Genomic DNA, 24,897 nt, shown 5'->3' with positions numbered 1-24,897 from the left:
TGCATAAACTTGGATGATATTTATGTTAACGGGGTTTCCCTTAAGTTGTAACAGCATTATCCTTTCAGAAAATGGAATCCAATTTATTACTGATTTATTGATTTCTTCATCTACTATTACAGCTACACCATGTCAATGTTTGTTCTCATCATTCCCAGAGTAATACATGTCATATTATCTTGTTGACACTTTCCAGATCCTGGCCATCTTTGTCTTGCAAAATCCGGATGCCCAGCCTCTTCATTTCTCTTGTGGCATTTCTTAATTTGCCAGCTTCATACAGAGTTCTGACATTCCAAGTTGCAATTTTAAAAGTGGACACCATTTTGAACCCGGAGATTCTTCGCACCCCTGTCCCATTTAAGGGACGCCAGGAACTTGGGGCCAATTGTAAGGGTTTGCTCGCCATGGTGGTTGTTCTGGAGGTAGAGCAGTAGTTTCTCCGTTTGCTTTCTGCTCTGCAGTATTACAGACGTATTATACACAATATAATCATATTGCCATCTGCAAATCTCTGATCACAAGCTTTTCCGTCATCATTTGGCTTCAACCTTGTGTCAGTACTGACAATGCTGCTTCCCAATATCAGGGGCAGTGACCCCAGCAGGTGCTTATTTAATGGCGGCACTACTTGCCATGTCACCGAGTTGTCATTGGGCGCTTTGTGAGGTTTTAAGTGAAACAGAGTTGCCACTTCTGCTCCCCCATGCCCTGATAGCTCAGTCGCTGTTGGTCCACGGCTGCTTATTCACCAGATTGCTCTGCTTATATCACAGCTAGCCTCCATATCTGAAGGCTGTTCCCCGATCCGCCACCTGGGGACGCACCTGGTAGTAGTCAGCTCCTACCCGGGTATTAAAACTAAGAAATATATAATGAATATTGTTATGGCAGTTTCAGATGTTATGGAATTTGGTTGAAGAGAATTAGCATTTCAACTCAACAATTGTCAGTTGCCTTTGTCTTTGGGTCGTACGATCTTTTGTTAATACTGCACCAATCATATGCACGTCCTCGTAGCTGCTCTCTCTCGTGTAAAATGAAATTTAAACTTGTACGTATTATAACAATTAAAAAAAAAAAGTTGAATAATTTATAAGCGTATGAAAGGATATCACCTGTATCGTTGACATGCCATAGGTTCGCCATCTAGGCACTAAGAAAATTCACCTTTCATTTAATAATACATACTGTAATTTTTAAATGATTTTAAATTTAATTTTGTGAAATATATAATTATGTATGTGTTTTAAATTTTAAAAAATCTGCACGATATTTGATGTTATTTACTTAATTATGACCAGCAGGTCGAAAATCACGACCAACAAACTTCGCATGCTGAGATTTCTACACATGGCATCACAGGACAGGTAAGTTCTCGAAATATATATTCAATTATCCGGCAAAATCTCAAATCCGGAATCAGTGAAGTCCTGTTGTTGCTGGTTAAGAGAAATTCTACCGTGTGTGTATATATATATGGGAAATTTAAATATAAATTATAAGAATTATACAGAACAGAATTAATGCTTATGAATAACACTTAGGAGAACAGGAGAGGAAGAGCTACACCTGATGCATTTTGTGCTCTTTTACAATCATCTGAATTTTTAAATTCATGTAGGGAAAAAATAAAGATTTTTTTTTTTTTTTTTTTTGTAGCTTTATAGACTTTCAGCAAGCATTCAACTCAGCAACAGAAATAAATTGTTTGAAATTTTAAAATAAAATAAAAGAAGATAAATCTTCCAGCCCTATAAAAGTACTACAGCAACAATAAAATTTGAGCAGTTTTGAACTTCTGAAATACCAGTTGAGAAAAGGTGCCTTGCAAGAATGTCCCCTTTCACCATATTTATTTAACCATTGCTTGGAACAACTGATAAAAGAGCCTATCCCAGAAAATATAGAAATAATGTGAATAGGCAAAATTCGCTCAAAATTCATATAAAATGTGCAGATAATATAGTATTATTTCAGATAATAAGAAAAACTTCAAGTATCTGGGTTAAGAAATGGTTAAAAAAAACCTACATAAAAACAGGAAGGACTATGCAATACAGATAAATTTTAGTAAAACCTAAACAATGCCAATAGGTAGAAATGGAAGGAACTGGAGCAGATTAAATGTGTATTTTTCCATACTTACAAATGTATGGGAAAATACACATCTTTCCCACTTCAAAAATCGAAGTATGTAGCCCATTGGTACTCTTGTATTCTTTATGGTGCAGAGATAGGTTATCAAACAGAACAAAAAACACTGACAGAATATTTAAAAAAAAAAAAAAAATTACAGCAGTATGGTGATGTATAAAGAATTCCCTGGAAAGAGTTCCTGATATTTTCTTAAGCAGAAAAGTAGAGAAAAGGAAAAACATCACCAAGAAGGAAATGGGTAGAAAACATTAAAAGTTTAAGTGGTCTGAAATCTTTGTAAATAACTTGCCTGCAGATTCTACAAACAGAGGCCAAACCTCTATTTGGCCTGAATCCAACTTGTTCAAGTTTTCCTTAGCCTCTTCTCAAGAATGCCAGTATAAATCTTACTTGGAATACTCATTAAAGAAGTACCTCTGTAATTCTCACTTTTATAAAATGAGAAATTTTTATTTCTCATTTTATGAATGAATACTATGAGAACTTGACTCCATTCATATGGATTCTGACTCTGTGCTCAGGCCATCTGAATTATTCAGTGTAACTACTGTAAAACTTTTATACCTCCATATTTGAGCATTTCAAATCAAATATCTACTCTCCAGCTGCCTTTTTACATTTTAGGTTTTTGATGGCTGTTTCTACCTGAAGTTTTGGTAATCACTCCTGATTGTATTCCTCTTGACTGTTTTCTATTCTTTTTTGTTACTTCTTGTTTCATTCAGTAATCTCTCAAAGTCTAGACATCTAGAATATCTTCAGTTTTCATATCACCTTTATCATCTCTGATTCCTTATACAGTACTCTCTTTCATTTCTAAGCTTTTTCAATTGCCTCCAGAGCATTTTATCACATTCCTGATATTTACTGTATCTTCTGTATTCTTACCAAAGTCCCATTACTTTTGTTCAGCTGTTTATACACATTGCTTTCATAAATTTTTCTCTGTATTATTTCTGAGCACATGGTGATATGCTTGTCAGAATTTTTTGATATCATGTCTTCTTTTCCATAATTGCCTCTTTAGCTCCTCTTTAAGTTGAATATTTAGTTTGGATTTTTCTACCCTTGGAAACAGCTTCACCCCATCCTTCTCTACCTGAATTAGTGTTTTCTTCACTGAATCTCCAAGGTTTGATTCTTGTAGTCAGTCTCTTTCATTTTTTTTCTTGAATAATATTTGTATATTTGAGTCTATAGTTCACATCTGAGCTCAAGTTTGAGCTCACCACTCTAAAAATATGTACAAGAATTATCAAAGAAGAATTAGTCAAGACTGAATTATAATGATTAACAATAAGAATTCCAAAGGAAAATCATGTACTTATTTATTTGTGTGGGATTCCTCCCCCTTCCTCAACTGTCCCTTAGGACTGGTTGAGCCCTCCTAATGAGGGATTAAGTATTTTATAACTGTAGATGAAAAACCAGAGTTTCCACGTGAGAAACCTTCTACCAAAGGTTTCTCACATTTTTCCAACCAAAGGGCTTCATTTATGAGGGTTGTTTGAAAAGTCTAGTAAATGTCCATTAGATGGCTCCACAATTCATTCATTTATACCGGTGTATGAATGAACGAATTGTCTTTTTCATGACCCCTGGCAAAATTTTAGCCACATGCACATGTAGTTCTCGTTTGGCAAACATTTAAAATGACTGTGCTTGCATTTTTCATAAAAATGGTGAAAGCGAGTTTCGTGCAGTGATAAAACACTTTTATTTGAAGAAGTGGACGGCCATGCAGATCAAAGTTGAGTTAGATGCAGTTCATGGGGATTCTGCACCAGCATTAAAGATTATTTATTTTTGGATAAATGAGTTTAAACGTGGTCGTAAGTCCATCGAAGATGAAGCACACTCCAGACACCCGACTGAGGTCACTGTGAAGGAAATTGACAAAATCCGTATGCATGAAAAAGCTGTGCGCGATTGTTGACTGTCAATCAAAAATGCACGTGAAAAGACATTTCATTGCAGTGTTTGCCGATGTTTAATCGTAATTCACAGGATTTTTTTGCATCGATTCCTAACTGTATATGAAACTTGGATCCATGACTACACACCTGAGTCCAAGCAGCAGTCAAAACAGTGGACAATGTCCGGTGAAAGAGTATCGAAAAAAGTGAAGACTATTTTGCTAGCCGTAAAGGTGATGGCCACTGTTTTTTGGGATTCCCAAGGAATTAGCATGATAAACTATTTGGAAAAGGGTAAGACAATAACAGGAGTCTATTATACATCATTGTTAGGCCATTTAAAAGAAGAACTGAAGAAAAAAACCGCCAAGATTTGAACACAAAAAAGTGCTCTTTCATCAAGACAACACCATCCCACACATCAGCCGTCACAATGGCAAAATTGCATGAATTGAGATTCGAATTGGTTCCACATTCACTGGACTTGGCCCTGTGTGACTTCTTGTTCCCAAACTTAAAAATTTGGTGGGAAAACATTTTCTTCGAATGAGGATGTCTTCAAGGCTGTCAATGACTACTTTACACAATTTGACAAATCCTACTTTTTAGATGGGATGAAAAAATTGGAAACTCGGCGGATCAAATGTGTAAACCTTGATTGAGACTATGTTGTGAAATAAAGGTGATTTCACAACATAAGATTCAAAAAGGATCAGAATGGAGACTTGACCAGTTCAGTAGCGTTTACAAAAATATGAAGAAAAATGCATAGATGATATCTGAATTTTTTTTAAGAATTGGCTTATAGGTTGGGACATGAAATTACAATGGAAATCAAGAAAAATTTTACTGGTTCTTGACTTTGCTGAAGAGGTCAGTGCAAAAGTTATTCTTTTACAGCTGATACAGTTTATGGCCAATGGTTCACAAGAAATAAGTAACAAAACCATTCAAATTGTTTTGCTCACTCCGGTTTTAAACATATAATCATGGATTTCACAGATATGGCCAATAGCAAAAATGGCATTCCATTACATGTGAACCACATATGTGCGTGACCTGACTTAATATTCGCCCAGAGAAAACAAAGGTGTCATCTTTGAAAGCAACTCAAAGAAAAACGCCAAAATGGAGAAAACAATTGGATCTTAGAGTACAAACAAATTAAATTAGTGCAAAAATCAAGTGACACCACCATGGAGACCAGTATTTATTCGCTGAATAGGAAATATGCAAGACCACTGCAGTCAAATATATGCCCCACAGAACCTTGCATATCCACTTTACTAACATCTCTGGCCTCAACTCCAACCTTAATAGTGTTCACTACCATCTTCAGTCTACCAAACCCCACCTACTTTTTTTGGCAGAAACTCAAATCTCACCTACCCCAGTACTATTCATCTCAACAAACTACACACTCTTTAACTCCTTTTGACTCAAAGATGGCATTTGTGCATACATCCTCTCTGACATAACTTGCCAATCACCCAACTTTGACCTCCTTTGGTTGAAAATATCCCTTCCCCACTCAGTCAGATTCATTTGCTGTCTTTTTGCTCCCCTAATGCAACCAACCACTCTGAGCTCTTTAATTTGCTCTCCTTAAAAATTGATTTTCTCCAGTCCCACTTTGACAACAGTAAAATCATCTTCCTAGGAGATTTTTATGTCCACAACAACTGGCTTTCCTCCTCCAGTTGTACAGGTCTTGCAGGCTGAGATGCTGAAACATTTGTCATCACTAACGACCTTACACAAATGGTTCACATTCCAACCAGATAACCCGAACCGCCCCAAACACCATAAGTAATTCCAACTACAATCTACTGCTCCTCACCTCCCCCATGCAATGACATTTACACAGCTACTCCCATACAAGAGTAGTTTGGCATTATAACAGGGCCAAGTAGGACAGCCTCCATGATTCTATGCCTCATTCCTATAGTTGGACTATTGCTTCTGGCCTTCTGACCCGAACATATCACCAAAGTAATCCTCACTGGCATGGAAACATATACATTTCCCACACTACTTTGAACTGCAGTCCCCTAACTATACCCTGGTTCTCCAAAACATGTGTATCAAGGCTGTACAAATGAAAAATCAAGCATACCATAATTGGCTCACATCAAGAACTCCATCCTCTTTTATTACTTATACTCAAGCCTGAAATAGATTCAAAAAAAAAAAAAAAAAAATCAATGCTTCCAAAACAGAGTTCGAAAGAACAAAAAGCAGGAAACTAGCAGCCTGTCCAAACAGAGCCTTTTTGGTCTCTTGCCAAAGCAATTGGTTGTAACTGTTGCCCAACACTATTCCCACTCCTATCATACCCAGATAGCTCTATTGCATCATCACCCACAGAAAAAGCCAATCTCCTGGCTTCACGCTCTGCTTCCAATGCATGCATAACTGACAATGGTAATTGTCTTCCAACCATTCCTGGTGCTTACCATACGCACACTGTGTGATGGTGGATGATTCCTTATCCTCTTACCATTCAACTAATGGTAGGGTTCCACCAACCCTCTTCCTTCTATATATATATATCAATGATCTGCTTCAGTTGATCTCCATCCCAATACACAGTTTTGCAGAAGACAGCCCATTGCACTCCCCTCTTTCATTTGATAAACCTTACTCTCTGCACAACCCACCTCAACCTATACAACATCAACCACCACTGCCCTCAATTCTGATCTCCGAGCCATCCTCCAATAGGGTTCAGATAACCTCATCAGTTTCAACACTAGTAAAACCCATTTCTATCTTATTTCTCACAAAAATGAACCATTTTCCCCTAGTATTATTTTTGATAACACTCAAATTTCCAGACAAGATGAGATTTCTCTTCTTGGAATTACCCTGACATCAAGCCTCTCCTGGCATAAACACATCACAACCATTGTGTTCTCAGCTTCTAAAAAACTAGGGTTTCTCTTTCGTTACTTTATCTCTGAACAGCTATTAACCTTATACAAATTGCAAATCTGCCCAGTTATTGAATACTGCTCTCATATTTGGAGTGTAGCACCTAAGAGCTCCCTCAAAATGCTTCACTCAATATAGAGGAGAGCAATTAGATTGATTAAAGACCCATCTACCAACTCACTCCTCCCACTTTCACACAGACGTTTGGTTTCTGCAATATGTATATTCTATAAATATTTCTATGGCAAATGTTCATCTGTAATAGCATCAATAATTCACCCCACTTGGTCCTAAGCCCATTGGAACACATGCAGCCGCTGCTCATATCCCTTCACAGTGCACCTTGAAACCTATAAAACAAGTTTCTTTTCCTCCTCCTTCATCTCTGCTGTTGCTGTATTGTGGAACATTCTTTCCCCTGATGTGTTTCCCAAGGAATACAATATACAGGCTTTTAAATCAAATGTAAACAAGTTTATCCTTTCCCTACCTACCCATGTAATAAAATAATAATAATAATAAAAATACTTGAAGATTTTCTTTAACATCCATCCAACAGTTGGATACAAACCCATAACTTGTTCTAAAGCTGACATGCTATCCATTCAGCCAATCAGGCAGTAATCTTTCCATGGGCAAGATTAACATATAAAAATAAATAAATAAATTCACGGAAAGTTGAAAATGGGAGTGTCAAGAACTGTATTTTTGTGCTTCAGGGGTAGTAATACAGATAAACTTTCATAATTTTGAAGGAAATTATGAGGATAGATTATAAAACATTAAAATCTTAAGAATATTGTTGTTTGAATACTTCAAACTTTTAGCCTTTTTACTGTTCTTTCATCCAAAGAATGAATTTTATTCAAGAAGCCCTTAAGTTTATTGATTTGCGAGTGAGTTGGGTCTCTATCATTGCTTCTAGAGCCTCCATAGCTCAGTTGGTACGATGAAGCTCTTTGGTCGGAAAGATCTGGATTCGACTCCCGTCCATGATATGCAGGGCCTTTACTGGTCTCTTTCAACTAAAGGTGAATTAGCTGGTCTCATACGGAGGTAGAGGGTTTTTCCCCTCAGAACAGGCAAACCGGCCCCATGAACACACTTATCTACAGCCATAAAATACATACTTAATCCCTAAATATGTATTTCCCCCTATCCTCTTCCATTCTAAGAGATGGGAGAGGATAGGGGGAAACCCCATACGAAATAAATAAATAAATCATTGCTTCTGTACATATAAACATCTTGAAGTAGATTAAGTTTTCTAAAATATTGTTCTTATCATGAACATGATAAGAACAATAAAAACAACTGCTCAACCTTGACTACATCTACTTTCAGAAGCATTTCCTCAGGATATGGTGAAACTATTCGACTTTGTTATGCATTCTGAATATTTTATTTGTCAAAATAAAATTTACATTTAATAAAGTCAAATTGAAAGGAACTGCAATGGAAAGTCCACTCTCCTCTACACTTGCTAACTTTTATTTAGATGATTTAGAAGACATCCTTTTCTCATCCATGCACTGTCAGCCTTCATTTTGGGTTCATTATATAGACAATATTCTTGCTATCTGGCACAATAATGAAGACACATTGTGTACTTTCTTATCTAATATAAGCAACTTATATCCATGAATTACATTTGCTATGGAAATGGCAAAAAAAAAAAATAAATAAATAAATTGTCCTTTTTAGATATTCTACTCCTACTTTTACTGGACACTACATTCAACAACAGTCAGCTCACCATCCATCACAGGAAACTGGAATCATAAAAACTATATTGCAACTTGCTCGTACTGTTTGTTCAACACCTCATCTATTACAGCAGGAACTCTTAAACATCAAACAATACATAAAACTCAATGTCTTCTCAGAAAGGATCATGCAACAGTTTTTAATTCCTATAATCCTATCTCAAATAACAAAGAAACATTACATCTGGTAAAACGACACGTTCTTCGTATGACGTCGAAAGCTTGAATGAGGAAGCCCCAATTGCTCATCTGGAGTGCTGGCAAACAGTGCCACCTATCACTTTTGGTGCCGTTTCCAGTCATGCTTTCCTATGTGAATATGGTTGATTTTAATGTTCTTTACCTCCCCTCAAAATTTGTACGTGGAATTTTGAATTTTGATTCTCAGATGATATATTACATTTATCATCTAAGAATCCATTTCCAGAATTATTAAGAAATACAATTTAGTGGCTACTTCCTATCAACAAATTATCAGTATGCTTTCCATCTTTCAAAGATAAATGGTCTCCTCTAGCTCTCCCTGGTGTCTGTCTTTGTTCTTACTTTGGACAAACTGGATGCTTTGTGGAAAAGCGAATACAAGAACACCAGTATTATATTAGCAACACACAGAATGGATTACAGACGACCACAACATCCTATGGTCTAAAACACACTTTCTTCATCAGTGTCTGTATAAATTTAAATGTTTGTTTAAAGAAAGCTCTGAGGCTTTACTTCACCATCCGAGCTTAAATTGGAATGACTGCCTCTCTCTATCTAAGATATGGGAAAGTCTTATGTTAATTACACATCAGTAATTTTTATAACTAATGAATTATCAATATTACAATATTTCCTTAGTTATACCATTGCATTGTTTTATGTATAACATCAAGCAGCTCTTGCTTTTTTAAATCATACACTGTTCACATTCTATTTTGTAATTAACTATCAAAACTGATGATGGTCTGTAATATTCAGGCTGAAATATATGGCCTTAAATAAATAGTATTACTTATCCCTTATGTTTTTTCATGTTAATTGAATTAGGCCTTAGTAATAATTGTTTTTATTGTGTTTTAGAGAAGATAAGGCTGGAAATTCTTTTTTAGATAGACTATATTCAGGAAATTTTTATTTAAATAAAATATACACTCTTAAATTCTAATTTTACTCGCTAAATTATATGAATAGTTATGAAGGCCTTTATCTATATTATATATGAAGTCCCTCAAAGGTATCTCCACCTTCACTTCGTGAGGTGGCTTGGTTGCTTAGCAACCAGCAGGGACACCCAAGCCAGTCAGGTCTCATTTGGTAAGGAGCCAAACTGAGCAGGATACCCTGGAAGTGGTCAACAGCACATTCCAGTACTGGCATGAGGCTGAAGATATGGAATATCACCAAAGGGCTCGTGTCCAGACAGCTATTTGGCATGGCTGAATGAGTATTATTGGCAATAGCTCTATAGTAGAGAAGGCAAGGGGAAAACCACTTTACTCTCCTCCCATAACAACCATTGCCACAATGAAGAATGATAATAAAAGTATGCACACTTTTATCTTCATTTTAGTACCTCCAGGCACAGATAGGAAAGAAACATGCACTCTTAATCTTGACACCTGCTGTGAGAACCTATGATGTTCAAAAAACTGATACTTTTCTCAGCCACAATCAACTATGACCACAAAGCACCAATTAAGGAAAATTAATTTGCACTTGGAATGTACAAGCATTACTACATACAGGGAAACTGGACATAGTGCAAAATGCAATGTCTAAACATTGATATACTAAGAAATCTAGAAGCACATTAAAAAAACAAGGAACACTTTACATCTCAGCTAAGCAATACCATTTATTTTCCTGGACATGATGCTATAAGTAGAAATGGAGTAGCAGTAATTTTCAAAAAAATGTTTGTGCAAATCATTGCTGAGCTACAACCCTATCAATGATAGGATTACTTCCTTAAGGATTAACCGTAATCCAGTACCAATCACACTCTTACAAATTTATGGCCTTACAAGTGATGCAGGCGAAGAGACTATTGACCCCTTCTACAGGGATCTGAATTTAAATATAGATGCAATATCAAAAAAAAAACATTTTGATGATTAAGAATGATTTCAATACGAAAGTTAGAAAAAGGATGGAAGACTACAACAAAACAGTCCTGGAAACTCATGGACTGGGCACCCAAAATGAAAGAGATGAAAGAACTGATCAACTTTTGTAATTAACACCTTCTTTATGCAACACAAATGGAGATTATACACCTGAGGGCTCACCTGGAGACAGAACAAGGAACCAAATTGATTGCATCCTTATTAACAAAAGATGAAGGGCTATGATGAAAAACATTAAAGCATTTCCGAGAGCTGATTTTGGCTCTGATCACTGACATCTCATTGCTGATATGAATACATGTTTGAAAACAAATAACATAACATATCCCCAGATTAGACTTCACAGGAATCACTGAGGCATACAGCATTAAAGTGGAAACTAAATATCTAGAACTAGGGAATTACACTGATAAAACAACCCCAGAAGAACTTTTGGAATAAAACCAAAATAATATTACTGGAAACTGCAAAGTGAATGTTGATCAAAAAATTTAGAATCAACACACCCCTGGATATCAAATGAAACAAGTCGAGAAAAGACAAGAAATAGAGTCAAAAGGACTTTCAACAGAAGACGATAGGCAGAGCTATTATCCAAGCTCATCAAAAACTTTGCATTAAAGATAAAAATGACTTTATCAACAACATTTGTAGAAAAATTGAAGATCACTCAAATTGAAATCAAAGCAAAGACCTATTTAGCAAAATAAAGGCTTCTTCCTCTTCTTCTTTTCAGCCCTTTTCTGTCCACTTCTGGACGAAGGCCTCCTCCAGTTCTTTCCACCTTTCTCTATTCTCGCCAATGGTTGACCAATTTAAATGTTACTGGAAAAATTCCAGTAGCATTTGAACAGAATGTGACAATTCATCACTCCACCTTCTTTTAGGAAGTCCTCAGCCTCGTTTCCTTCTTTTAGAATCCAGTTCGTTAGTATGGTGGTCCATCGCTCATCTTCTCTTCTGAATAGATGTCTGGCCCATTTCCATTTTAGTTGCTTATGGTGAAGAATGATGTCAGTGATGTGAGTCTGGCTTCTTATCCGGGTGTTTCGTTTCTTATCTTTTAATATGATGCCTAGCATCAACCCCTCCATTTTTCATTGAGTTCTTGTTTTATTTGACAGTACTTTTGTTAGCGACCAAGTTTCACAACCTTATGAGATGACTGGAAGTATACACTGGTTAAATGTCTTCCTTTTTAAACAGAGTGGGTCGTCATTGTTTCGAAAAATGCTTTTCAATTTTCTGAATGAACTCCAGGCAAGTTGAGCTCTCCTATTTATTTCCTTTTGGAGTCAGTTTAGATCAATGAGATGACCTAAGTATGTATATGAAGAGACTCTTTCCAAGAAATTGTTTTCCATTATTATGTTTTTTGGTGTTACAAAATGATTAAACATGATTTTAGTTTTTTCTGTTTATTTTTAGACCAACTTTTCTGCTTTCATGATATAGGTCTTCTGGAGTGTTTGCAAAAATTATGATATCATCTGCATATCTTAGGTGCGTTATGTTTCTGTTATTAATTTTTATACCAAGATTTGTCCAGTTTATATTATTAAATATTTCTTGAAGGACTGCTGCAAAGATTTTGGGTGATAGTCTCTTGTCGGACAACTTTTTCAATTTATATTTTATTGCTACTCGTGTGAAGTTGGATTGTTGCTGGTGCAGTATGATATATTACCTGGAGAAGGTCCATATATTCTCCAGGAACTCCCTGATTCTGGAGTGTCTTTGATTATTGTTTTAGTTTTGATGGAATTAAATGCTTTTTTCATAATCAATGAAGTCTAAACAGAGAGGCAGTTGGTTTTCTTCTGCTTTCTCGATTATTTGTTTTACTGCATGATTATGATCAATTGTGTTAAAGATCATGCTTGTTCTACTGGTCGATTTGAGTCTACGAGGGGGGGGGGTAGCCTATTTTTGTTACTTTTGTGAGAATTTTGTACAGATTAGAATACTAGTTTTCTGGTATCTTCCCCTCTTCTAGGCAAGGATTTCGTAAGTTTGACATGGTGAATTATATTGTTTCCTTCCCATTTAAATTCTTTGTGAATTAGGTCTTCACCAGGATATTTTTCATTTGTTTTAATGCTTGTTTTATTTCATGTGAAGTGAATGGGGGTGATCAATTCTATATACGATGGAGATGAGTTATTTATATTTCATTTATCTATTGAAGGATCACTATAGAGTTCTTTATAAAATTCTTCTGGCCTGCTTAGAATTTGTTCTTGGTTCCTTATTGTAGTTCCATTCTTATCTTTTATTGCAGTTATTTGACTTTTGCCAACTGATAAATCTTTTCTTAGTATTTTCATATTTTTATTTTTTTAGTGTTATAAGATCTTATTTCATTTCTCATCTTTTCCTTATTGTTTTGCATATTCTATTTTAGAAATTAAGTTTCTGTCTTGTTTCATATTTTGTCTCTTTTTTAGTAGTTGTAAGATTTCCTCTGAAAGTTTATAGTCTTTTTGTAGTTTGTTGCTTTTGAATTCATTGGCTGCTGAGATTATTACTTCCATTAGGTTTTTGCTTATTTTATTTATGTCTTCTTCAAATATATTAAGTCTAGTTTTTGATTGAGTTTTTCTTCGTAATCCTTCTTGTTTTCGATAGGTTTTAAGTCGAAACTTCTTGATTTTTTGTTGTTTAGCCATTTTATTCTTTCTAATTTGGGGTTTATTTTAATTTTGGCTCTCACCAGTCGGTGGTCACTTCCTGTTTTTACTTGATTTAGTACTGAGGTATCTTGAACTATTTCTTTATTATTACATGGTATATAATCTATTTCATTTTTTATTTCTCCGTTTGAACTTCTCCATGTTCATTTTCTTTTGAGGGCTTTCTTACAAAACGTATTCATAATATAAAGCTTGTTAGTGATAGAGAATTCTGTAAGAGCTATTCCTGAGTTGCTGCTTGTACTATATATGTATGGTCCTATTGTGTCTATTTGGTGAATGAGATGACATATTTTGGCATTAAAATCACCCATTACTATAGTAAAGTTTTTTTGTCTAGAGTGTGCTGCAGTGAGTCATAGAATGCTTCTATCTCTTCATCAGTGTGGGATAAGGTGGGAGCATATATTTGGATGATCCTGATTTTAAGTTTGGAGTTTATTTTAAGTGTAATTTCTATTATTCTTTCATCTGTATAATTAAATTCTTCTATAAGGTGTGTAATTGTTTTCTTAATTAGGAATCCAACTTCATATTGTCCTTTAGTATAAGTAGTCTCCATTTTTTAGTTTTATTAAATATTCATCCTGCCTGCGAACTTCACTTAAACCTATGATGTCCCATTTAATATTTTAGTTCTTGCTGTAAGATTGTTGAACACTTAAAGAAGAGGTCAACAATTAAATATTCCTATATAGAAGAAAAGAGGATTGTATCGATTATTGTTATATTTATGAATTCTTTGGGCTATTCCAGTATTGCTTATTATTTGAGAAAGCTTCCCCACTGCGTCATGCTCTGGTCTCTGTAAATGGTTTCGATCAGAGTAGTCATATAGCTGGGGAAATTTAATCACATCCATTTTTTGCCCATTCTGGCCATGGGCTTTACAGCCTTTCTTTTTTCTTCTTCTTCTTGGCATTGTAGTGGAGAGGTTGTGGCCTAATCTCCCACGCTGGCCACATAACATCTTGGGAGATGCATTTTATATCTTTCTGCTTACTGATTCAACAGATATCCTTAATAGATGGAAAGACTATTGCTCAAATCTATACAAAAAAATCCATTCTCATTCAACAAAGTAAACACCAAAGACTTCCATAAGGAACCTTGTATTTTAAAAGAAGAGGTTGAAGAAGCTCTAAAAAAACTCAGAAAAGGGAAACCCCCAGGTCACGATCAAATATTAAGTGAACTTCTCACATATCTAGGACTCAAAGAAATCAAAATCATCACAAAAATTTGTAATAAAATGTGGGAGACAGGAGATTGGCCTGATGGTTAGGAAAATCTGTTTTTATCCCAATATACAAAAAGGAAATGTCAACAGTAATTATAGAACTATAGCCTTGATCTCACATTCAAGCAAAATTCTTCTTTATATTATTAAAAAAAAAACTTAAACAATATGTCAAGCAACAACTTCCTGCAGAACAGGCAGGTTTTTAGAAAAGGACATGGAATCAGAGATGAAATTTCTAATTTAAGGTATTTGGTTGAAAAGGCTCAAGAATTTAATATTCCCTTGTATATCTGCTTCATTGATTACGCTAAAGCATTTGACTGTGTCAGGTGGGAGAACCTGTGGAAAATACTAAGTAAATGAGCATCCCAGAACATTTGACACACACACCTTTTAAAACAACTCTATCAGAGGAATTAGACTGCAGTGTAGATGGATGAAAAAACATCACGGTAGTTCAATATCAAGAAAGATGTAAGACAAGGATGCATAGTCTTCTCTGATCTATCATCATCAGTTCCTGATATATACCCTCAAGGGATGTACAGGAAATGATAGGACTATATGAAAAATTACATCATTACTAACTTCCTATCTTCAATTTTCCTCCAAATCAGTCTGTTACCTGTCAAGACTCCAACATTATCAGATCTTATATTTCTGTCTTCTAAGGCACTTTTTACTGTATCAATCCACCTATATCTTGGTCTTCCTCTGTGTCTTTTTCCTGCTAACCTGGCAGAAAACACCTGTTTTAGTAATCTTTCCTTTCCCATTCTGTTTAAGTGACCATACCACCTGAGATTAGCTTGGCTAACTCATTCCTGGATGCTAACAATGTCAAGTTCTTTCCTAATATCCTCGTTTTTAATATGATATTACCATTGATGCCGTCTGTTTTATGTCTCTAATCTTTTTCAGGACTCTTATATCTGCGGTCTCTTGTCTTTGGTCAAGTGTTTACTTCTGACCCAGCTCTCAGATCTATAAGTTAAAATCGGCTTGAATACTGTCTTGTATGCAGCTAATTTAGTGTTTTAGCTAATTTCTCTCTTATTCCATATAAATTTATTCAGTTGACTTCCCCCATACCATATGATTTAGCTTTGTTGATTCTGTTGTCTATTTCCATATTTAATTTACCATCATCACTGAAAATTGTGTAGCCGAAATGTTTTCCTTGTTGTATAGGTTCTCCATTCACAATACAGTTGATATTTTCAATATGTCTGTCTATTTTCATTGTCTTTGTCTTTTTGATACTGACCTTCATACCATATCTATTACAGCAGTTATTCACTTTAGTCAGGGAATCTTGCAGACTTGCAGCAGATTTATTTAGAAGTATAACATCATCTGCATTAAGCAAAGAGTTGAGATTAACATCCCTAATTTTGATACCATGTTTAATACCACTTTCCTTCATAATGTGATCCATATAGATAATGTACATCCTTGTCTGACACCAGATTTAACATTAAACCACCTTCCTGTACTTCCTTCAATTATAACTGCTGACTTACAACTCAAATAAAGACTAAGTATTGCTTGATATAATTCCCCATTCACTCAATATAACTGTAGCGTTCTGAATAGCTTCTCTCTTGGCACCTTGTCATATGCCTTTTCCAGATCTTCAAAACTTAAATACAGATCTTTGTTATGTTCCGATGATTTCTCAACTATCTGTTGTAAAGTGAAGATCTGATCGTGACAGCCTCTATTTGGCCTGAATCCAGCTTGTTCTTCACCAAGCTTCTCTTCCACAATTCTTCTCAACTGCTTCTCAAGTATACTTGCATATGACCTGAGATCAAGAGGACACAGTTGGAATTGAAGAGGGTTCTAAAATGAATAAGCAGAAAGGGAAATGGCCCCAGTTGAGAATGGAGAGATCACATCAAATGAGTGGTATCAGTGGAACTATATGTAGATCCAGAAATGAGCTGTTGTGTTTGTGTACAAATGCTAGAAGTAAAAGAAACAAGGCAGATGAAATGGTTACACTCATTGAGTCTGTTCACCCAAAAATGGTTGTAATAAGTGAGACATGGTTGGATGAGGACAACATCCTAACAGGAATAGAGATGGAAGAGTATGATGTGTTTAATGAGGATAGAAGGGGTAAAAAGGGAGGGGGGGTGCTATTGATGATAGAGAAAGAGTTACGTCCATACAAAGCAGAGATGCAAGAGGGGAAATAGTGCCACTGGTTTTGAGGCAGTATGGTGTGAGATAGAGGTGAATGGAATGAAATACTTGGTTGGATGTTGTTATAGACCAGGTAATGTGGATTTGGGTGATAATGAAATGTATGATCAAATTAGCCAAGCAAATAAGAAAAGGGTGATCATTATGGGTGATTTTAATTATGGCAGTATAGACTGGAATGATGAGATAACAACTGGAAGTAAAGAAAATGAGTTTCTTAAGTTTTTGAGAGATAATTACTTCAGACAGTATGTAACAGAGGGCACACAAGGATTTGGGGTCTTGGATTTGGTCATCTCATCAGAGGATGTAATTATAAATGAGGTGTCAAATCATCCACCAATTGATGAGAGTGACCATGAGGTGATTACCTGGGTGGTTGCCAGCAGTGTAAGAACCTCTGTTAGAAAAGGGTATATGTGGAACTACGGGGGGGGGGGGGGGGGGATTATGAAGAGCTTAGGAGACAGGTGTAGCATGGAATGAGGAGTTAGCTGGAAAAGAAATCAATGCAGCTTGGGGAATTTTCAAAAACTATCTAGTAGATGCAATGTCTAAATGTATTCCAAGGGTGAGAAGGTTAAATAAGGTAGGTGTGAGATGGATGAATAAAGAAATTAAGCATGCGATACATAGAAAAAGAGCATTATGGAGGCAGCATAAGAGAAGTGGAAATGACCAATTCCATGAGGTTTACAAAGACCAGGCAAGGCGGGTGACTTGGTTGGTCGAGGGTAGCTAAAGTGAGGTATGAACAGCAGTTAGCTCATGAAGCCAGAAAGAATCCTAAAGAGTTCTTTCGATATGTAGCCAGCAAAAGAAAGAATGATTATGGAAGGATGACATTGATTGGAGGAAATGGTATAAAGACAGCTGTTGCAGAATGTGTGGTGGAGATACTTAATGATCAGTTCATAAAGGTCTTTTAATCTTGTGAATGTGACTTCAATGAGATATTGAGAGCAGATGATGACGAGGAGGAGAGACTGACTATAAGTGAGCAAGAAATGTATGGGGAGTTGAGCAATCTAGATGTTAATAAGGCTGTGGGACTTGATAATATATCACCACGTATTCTGAAGGAATGTGCCAGGGAGTTGACACCTGCCTTGACATATTTTTTTTAATACGAGTCTTGTAACGATTTCCCGGACCACTCCCTACGAGTGGCCGAAAGATTGTTCAACTCAGTGTTGATTGCACTCAGTGACTGTGTGTCAGATTTTGTGGTTAAGTTTTGGAGAAGCTTGTGAGAACTAGGATCCAGAATTGTGTTCACAACAATGGTATAATCTTTGATGGACAGCATGGATTTGCTAAAGGGAGGTCATGTTTTAGTAATCTACTTACTTATTACAATAATATGACTACTTCCTTGGACAGAAGAGAAGGATACACAGTAATATACTTGGATTTTGCAAAAGCTTTTGATAGATTACCTCATGATAAGTTGATAGTCAAACTAGAGCAGATGGAGTTGGATATGGGATTAGTGCATTGGATTGGAGACTGACTATCTGATAGGTATCAACAAGTTGTGTATGGGGGAGTGATATCCAGGAAAAGGAAAGTCACTGGTGGAGTGCCTCATGGGGTCTGTTTTAGAGATGTTACTGTTTAACTTGTATATTAATGATATTGGTGAAGATTTGGATGGAGATATTCAGTTGTTTGTGGATGATGCAAAGGTGGGATGAACCATGAAGAGTAGAGAAGATGTTGTGACCTTACAAGAAGACTTGAATAAATTGTGAATGGGAATGGGGATGCGAGTTCAATGTTGCAAAATGTAAGGTTTTGAATGGAAAACAAAGATGGGATGCGGAATTTATGCTTGGTGAGGATATATTGTTGGAGATGGAGGAAATAAGAGATCTGGGGGTGATAGTGGATAAGGATCTGAAATTTAGGGGACACAGCCAAAATTGTGAAGACAACACAAAGGCTTCTGGGAATGATACGGAGGACACTGACTTGTAGAAGTAGGAAGATTCTTTTTTCATTGTATAAGGCTTTGATTAGGCTACACGGACTTGCGTCCAGATTTGGTTACCTGGTTTTCAGAAGGACGAAAAGATGTTAGAAAGGGTCCAAAAGCGATTGACTAAGGTAGTTTCTAACCTCTGGAATGTCGAGTATGAGGAAAGATTGTGAAAATATAATTTGCAGAGTCTGGTGGAGAGGAGGAAGAGGGGAGATATGATAGAGACCTACAAGTTAGTAAGGGGTTGTTATAGGATCAATGCTGGAGAAGTTCTGCAGAAAATAGTGGGAGATCGGGGGGAGAACCAGAGGTCATCCCTGGAAACTGTATAAAAAGGGTGTGAGTAGGGGAATGAGAAGCAGGTTTTTTTTCGTGCAGAGTTGTGAATCATTGATTGGAATGCCTTGCCTGAGAGTGTGGTGGCTGCAAGGAGTTTGAGTGTGTTTAAGACATGGTATGATGAGCTGTGTATGTGATAAAAGGACCTCCCAGATGAATCTTTGACTCCATGAGGTCTTATGGTAATAATAATATCTTACTAGGAACACTCAGTAGAGAAATACCTCTGTAATTATCACATTCAGTTTTATTTCCCTTTTTATATATGGGTACTATGAGAGCTGTACTCCAATCATCTGGAATTCATCCCTCTGTCCAGGCCTTCTGAACTATGCAGTGCTGCCATGTAAGACTTTTATACCTCCATACTTGAGCATTTCTGGTCGAATATCACTATTCCTGCTGCCTTTCCATATTTCAGGCTTTTGATGGCTTTTTCTACTTCAAGTATGGATGTGTATTCCTGACTGCATGCCTGGTCAGTGTTTTTTACCACTGCCATCACTGCTTGTTTCATTCAGCAATTTTTCGAAGTAATTACCCCATACAGCAATCCCTCGATTAATGCGCCTAATGTGTTCTTTAAAACAGGCGCATTAATCGAAAACACACTAATCGAATATAATAGTCTATGGGGAAAAGTATAATTCATTCCTCAGAATTCTCTTTTGACCCTTAATTTTTTTATAAATGAATTAGGGTATGTCTCAGGGCCTAGTTAAAGGAAAACCATGAAGCTGATAGACAATAAACCATATACAGAATATAAATTTATTATTCCGCTTTTTAACAAGGAATTCGGCTAATGTAGTTTGGCTGGCATTCTGTTTCTGTTTTTCTTACAACTGACGGTATGGTCCTATTGTCCCTTCTGCAAATTTTACTACTTCACTCTTTATCAAGGTCAGCCTCTAAGCATTGCTTCTTAAGAACTCTGGTTGCACGAAAAATATTTCAATTTGTTTCTGTGAAATCTCTTTCGGCTTGTCAGTGATTAAATTTTCTTCATATTCTTTGGGATCTTCCTGCTGTGCATCTAAATTTAGCAGGTTGGAATCACTAAATTTCTCAGAAAGAGATTTAATTGACTTACATTCATTCATTTGAAAAGCCTTTAAAATCATTTGCACAATACAGAAGGATGTGCATCCAAACGGCTCGCATATTGCTCCCAGTAATTTCATTCGACTTTGCGACTCTATAACCAGGCTGAGATTTCTCTGATTTGTCCAGAAAAGTCTTGGAAGGTGTTCACTTCCAAAAAGGCCGGTTTCATCGACATTGAATATTTATGGTCAAAATAGCCCTCTTCATCAACAATTTTCTTCAAAATCTCTGGATAATTTGCAGTCACTTCCTTATCTGCAATTGCAGCTTTGCCTGTGATTAGAACATTATGTAGGTTATTTCTCTTTATGAGACAGTCAAACCACCCAGTACTAGCTTTGAATTCTTCTTTTCCATCATTGATAGCCTCTTCTTTCAAGGATGCAAAGAGACTTAATGCTTTTGATTTAATGAGGTCAGTGGATTCGTTTTTAGTTACAATCTTCGATCCATGTAGAAAGGCATCTCTCTAATTCAGTGATTATAATACTTTGATTTCGAGTGCATGCGTGATGAACTTGAAGCAACCTTACCTTTCTCTATGTATTCAGCAGTTTTGCTTAAAATTGCTCTTATAGTTAATTCACCCATTTTTGTGTTCTTGCCCTATCTTTGCTCTGGAGTCGCCTTGTTCATTTTCTTTATTATTTCAAGTTTTTCTTCCAATGAGATTACTTTTTGAATCATTTTCACACTTCCACATTTTTGCTCATTAATTCTTTTACTCATGATGAAAAATTATGAAAATACTTTAAAATAAAAAAACGTAAGGAAAGCAATTGCAAAGGAGGCACGATATATGATCATCAAAATGCTATGGTAATTAGCAGACGACATTAATTAAAGCGTTAAATTTGGAACATAGTGTAGATAGAAATAATGTAGTATGCCATAAAAAATAACTTTTTAAAATGTTTTAAATCCATAGCTAAATTATTTCATCCTAATGAGTGATTTTTTAAAATAGTTAGCCATAAAAAAATGTATAAATAGAAAATTTTTAAAATTGGTAACATTTATTTTTAAGATGTATATAGGTGCACTAATCGAATTTGGGTATAGAAAAATAATTACGCACTAATCAGGGGAGCATTAATCTAGGGATTGCTGTACTTCAAGGATTTTTCTCCTGTTTTCATGTCACTTTTATCATCTCTAATTCCTTTTACAGCACTCTATCCTCTATTTCTGAGCTTCTTCAACAACCTCCAGAATATCTTGCCACCTTCTTGATAGTTATTTTCTATGTTCTTACTAAAGTCTTCCTATAACTTTTGTTTAGCTAATTTTACACAGTGTTTAGCTTTCTTATATTTGTCTCTGTATTCTCTAAGAGCGCAAGCTGACTTATTTGCCAGGAACTTTTGGTATGCTTTCTTCTTTTCTTTCACTCAAAAATCAGTACTGTGTCCACCACACAGTTCTGATTTTTTTATCCTTACAACCTCACCGCATGCCTCTCTGGCTGAATCAATCTGCATTTTCTTCAGGGCTTGCCACTGAATCTCCTAGGTTGCTGTTCTCAAATTCTTTCATTTTGTCTTCAGTCATGTTTGTGTATTTTAGTCTACAGTTCACATCTGAGAGCTGCTCAATTTTATCCTGCTTAAGACTAAATGGTGATCACTTCCAGTTTTAAATCCTCTGTGCACTCTGGTGTCCTGCAGCAGGGAGAAAACATCACTATCAACAAAAATATAGTCAATGAGACTTTTCTCATTCCTCTTCTCTCCATGTGAATTTGTGCACATTTTTATGTTGGAACATTGTGTTAGTAATAACCATTCTATGTCCTGAGCAGAAATCCAACAGATATTTGCCATTATTATTAGCTTTGCTCTTTTCTCCAAATTTTCCCAATATATTTTGTATGTCTGACAATCATTTCCTACTCTGCTATTTAGATCCCCAACAAGGACCGACTTTTCCTTTTTCATTGTGTCAGTTTCTTTCTCTAAAGCCTCAAAATTTTCCTCCACTTCTACCTTAGTAGAACCTTCTGTGGGACCATTGGCACAAATAAGTCTCATTGTTCCCCATTCTAATATTTGCCCACATCACTCTCCTTGAGGCTGTCTGCCATTCAAGATTAGTCTCATATTTAGTGTTGAATACTATGGCTACTCCTTCTTTTCCTTGATTTTCATTGCCTAAATATAACATTTTGTATTTATTGCTCAGAAATATTTCACCAGTTTTTGCCTTTTTTGTTTCAGTCACCTCTGTTATGTCGATCTGGTACTTATCCAATTCCTCAGCCAGCTCCATTTCTTTGCCATTCAGGCTTCTTATGTTGATAGTACCGATCTTAAACTCTGATGATGTTGAGTTGGGGTGGGTTTTAGGATTTGTTCCAGTAGCTGACTTTTCGCTGTGTTCCCTGGTGAAAACAACTAGAGCCTTGTTTAACCAGGTGACACTCCAGCCAGCATGAACTTCTGTCATGTTGTACCATCATTTTTTATTTTGGTTTAGGCCAATAAGAATACAATTTAGTCTGCTTAATCCCAAATTGCCAGCCCATCCTTGTTTGTTCAGTATCCAGGTAGATACCTAACAGTGCACCACAAGAAGGTGAGGATTGGGCATTATGTCAGACGCCCTGATCGGTTTTCCACATTCCTTTAAAAGTTTAGAAGTTTATTTAAGGCTACGTGGAAGTCTCCTCTCAGTTATATAGCTTTGATCCTTAAGCACCCCTTCCCTGATCTATACAATCATCATTATGAGAAAGGCACTTAATGGATATGATAGTGGTTTCTCAATTGGTGGCAAAAAGATAAATAATCTTGGGTATGCTGACAATATAGTTCTTATTGCTAGCAACAAAGGAAAACTGAGACTCTCATTAAAAGAGTTGAATGGGAAAGCATGAAATATGGTTTAAGAATTAATTGTGATAAAACGAAATACATGGCCATAGATGAAAATGATGACTTTGCCCACAACATTGACTTTGAGAAGGTGGATGAATTCATTTAGCTTTGCGCTCTAATAAGTAGCAAGAGTAGATGTCAACCAGAAATAAAGAGTTACCATAATGAAGTCAGCAATGGTGCCATTGCAGAAAATATGGAATGACAGAAACATTTTATCACCACTAAATCAAGACTGGTCAATCAAAAAATTAACTGACAAAAAAAACTATTAGCTGAGTCCGAAGAAATCTTGTAAACAGTATCAAATTCTTCAACAGATAATATATTAGATAATTCAGTCATGATAGAATCAATATTGTGATTGATAAAAGATAATGTTACTTCTCCGATCTGATTAGTTAGTACTGTAACAAGAAACTTGCACATCTGTAAAAATTAAAAATCTTAATCTTCTACTTCAAGATCATTCTATTTACAGAAGCATTGATAGAGACCAAACTCAAACACAAATCAATAAATTTAACAGCCTCTTGAACAAAGTTCATTCTTGGAATGAATGAACAGTATAATTATTTTCTATCCAATAAATTAGAATTGCAAATCGTTCAACATATTTTCTTTGATTGTTCTTATTTTTTGATTCGGAGGTTTATATCTTATAGAAACCATATATTGTGTAGTCATGAATTATGGCAAAGAAATTAAGTCCTTATATGTCTGATGGCATTTGGAAGTTTTTTCTGACAAAAATTTTGAATGATATTTTGGTCAACTGTTAAGAATGAATTATCATAGAGAAGGTAAAGTGTTACTCTGCTTTTTAGTAAAGTAATAATGCCAAGTTATTGCTTACTGGATGAGGAACAAGCTGCCTTAAAGATATCAGCCAGCTTGATTGGGCGTTTTATATATATCCAGTGGCATGCTCATGCTCACTTCTCTCTCTCTCTTTCTGTGTGTGTGCGTGCATGCGATCTATAGTTACAGAAAATCAGATACCGAATTAAAGATTATAAAATATAGTTTCGATCTTCAGTTGTGTATGTTTATTTAAAATATGAGCACGAATTGCTTTAATTTTTTTATTTTTTATTTTTTTTATTTTTAGAATGAAACTGGTCGTATTCATCTGGAAGGTTGTGTGAGTGAAGATTACTACAAAGTAAGGCAGCTGTTATATGAACAGTATGCTATCATCTGACATCCCATTATCATCATCTCATCTCATCATTATGAAATCATCTTCATCAGTTATGTATATTATTTTACGAAACTCAAATTAAAACGTACAAGAAAAATAAAACAAATAGATTTTTCTTCTTGCCCCTTTATTCAGTTTTTAATGTTTCACTTTTTCATAATTTACTAATTAAAAATATCCATTTGAATTAAAACACCAGAAAACATCAATATCTTTAACCATAAAAACCTTTAAATTTGTCATTGATAGTATCAGAGCTTTGCTTTCTGATATCTAAACATTCTCTTCATCTTAAATCTATGACTTTCTAATGTTGCTGTTTTGCGTGGTTAGCCATTTATTTCACATTA

At 35.6% G+C, this 24,897-nt stretch overlaps 1 protein-coding gene across 5 annotated transcripts in view; it reads left to right on the top strand.

The window, feature by feature from the left end:
- The window catches only part of Cpsf100 (cleavage and polyadenylation specificity factor subunit 2), a 325,511-nt gene extending 300,849 nt beyond the window's left edge, over positions 1-24,662 (top strand). For 4 of the 5 annotated variants that reach the window (XM_090399663.1, XM_090399659.1, XM_090399661.1 and 1 more), the window contains 2 exons: positions 1,308-1,370; positions 24,455-24,662. In XM_090399663.1, the coding sequence (XP_090255789.1) occupies positions 1,308-1,370; positions 24,455-24,547 (156 nt within the window). In that variant the 3' untranslated portion in view covers positions 24,548-24,662. The remainder of the gene's footprint in view (positions 1-1,307; positions 1,371-24,454) is intronic. The other variant, XM_090399662.1, reaches the window with a different exon arrangement.
- The last annotated feature ends 235 nt before the right edge of the window (positions 24,663-24,897 follow it).

Source organism: Typopeltis vanoorti, chromosome 10 (assembly GCF_054136105.1).
Source record: "Typopeltis vanoorti isolate ZY-2024b chromosome 10, IOZ_Tvanoo_1.0, whole genome shotgun sequence".
In the NCBI taxonomy this organism is placed as follows: Eukaryota; Metazoa; Arthropoda; class Arachnida; order Uropygi; family Thelyphonidae; genus Typopeltis; species Typopeltis vanoorti.
Note: the sequence above shows the minus strand (reverse complement) of the source record. Positions and strands in the feature narration are given on the sequence as shown.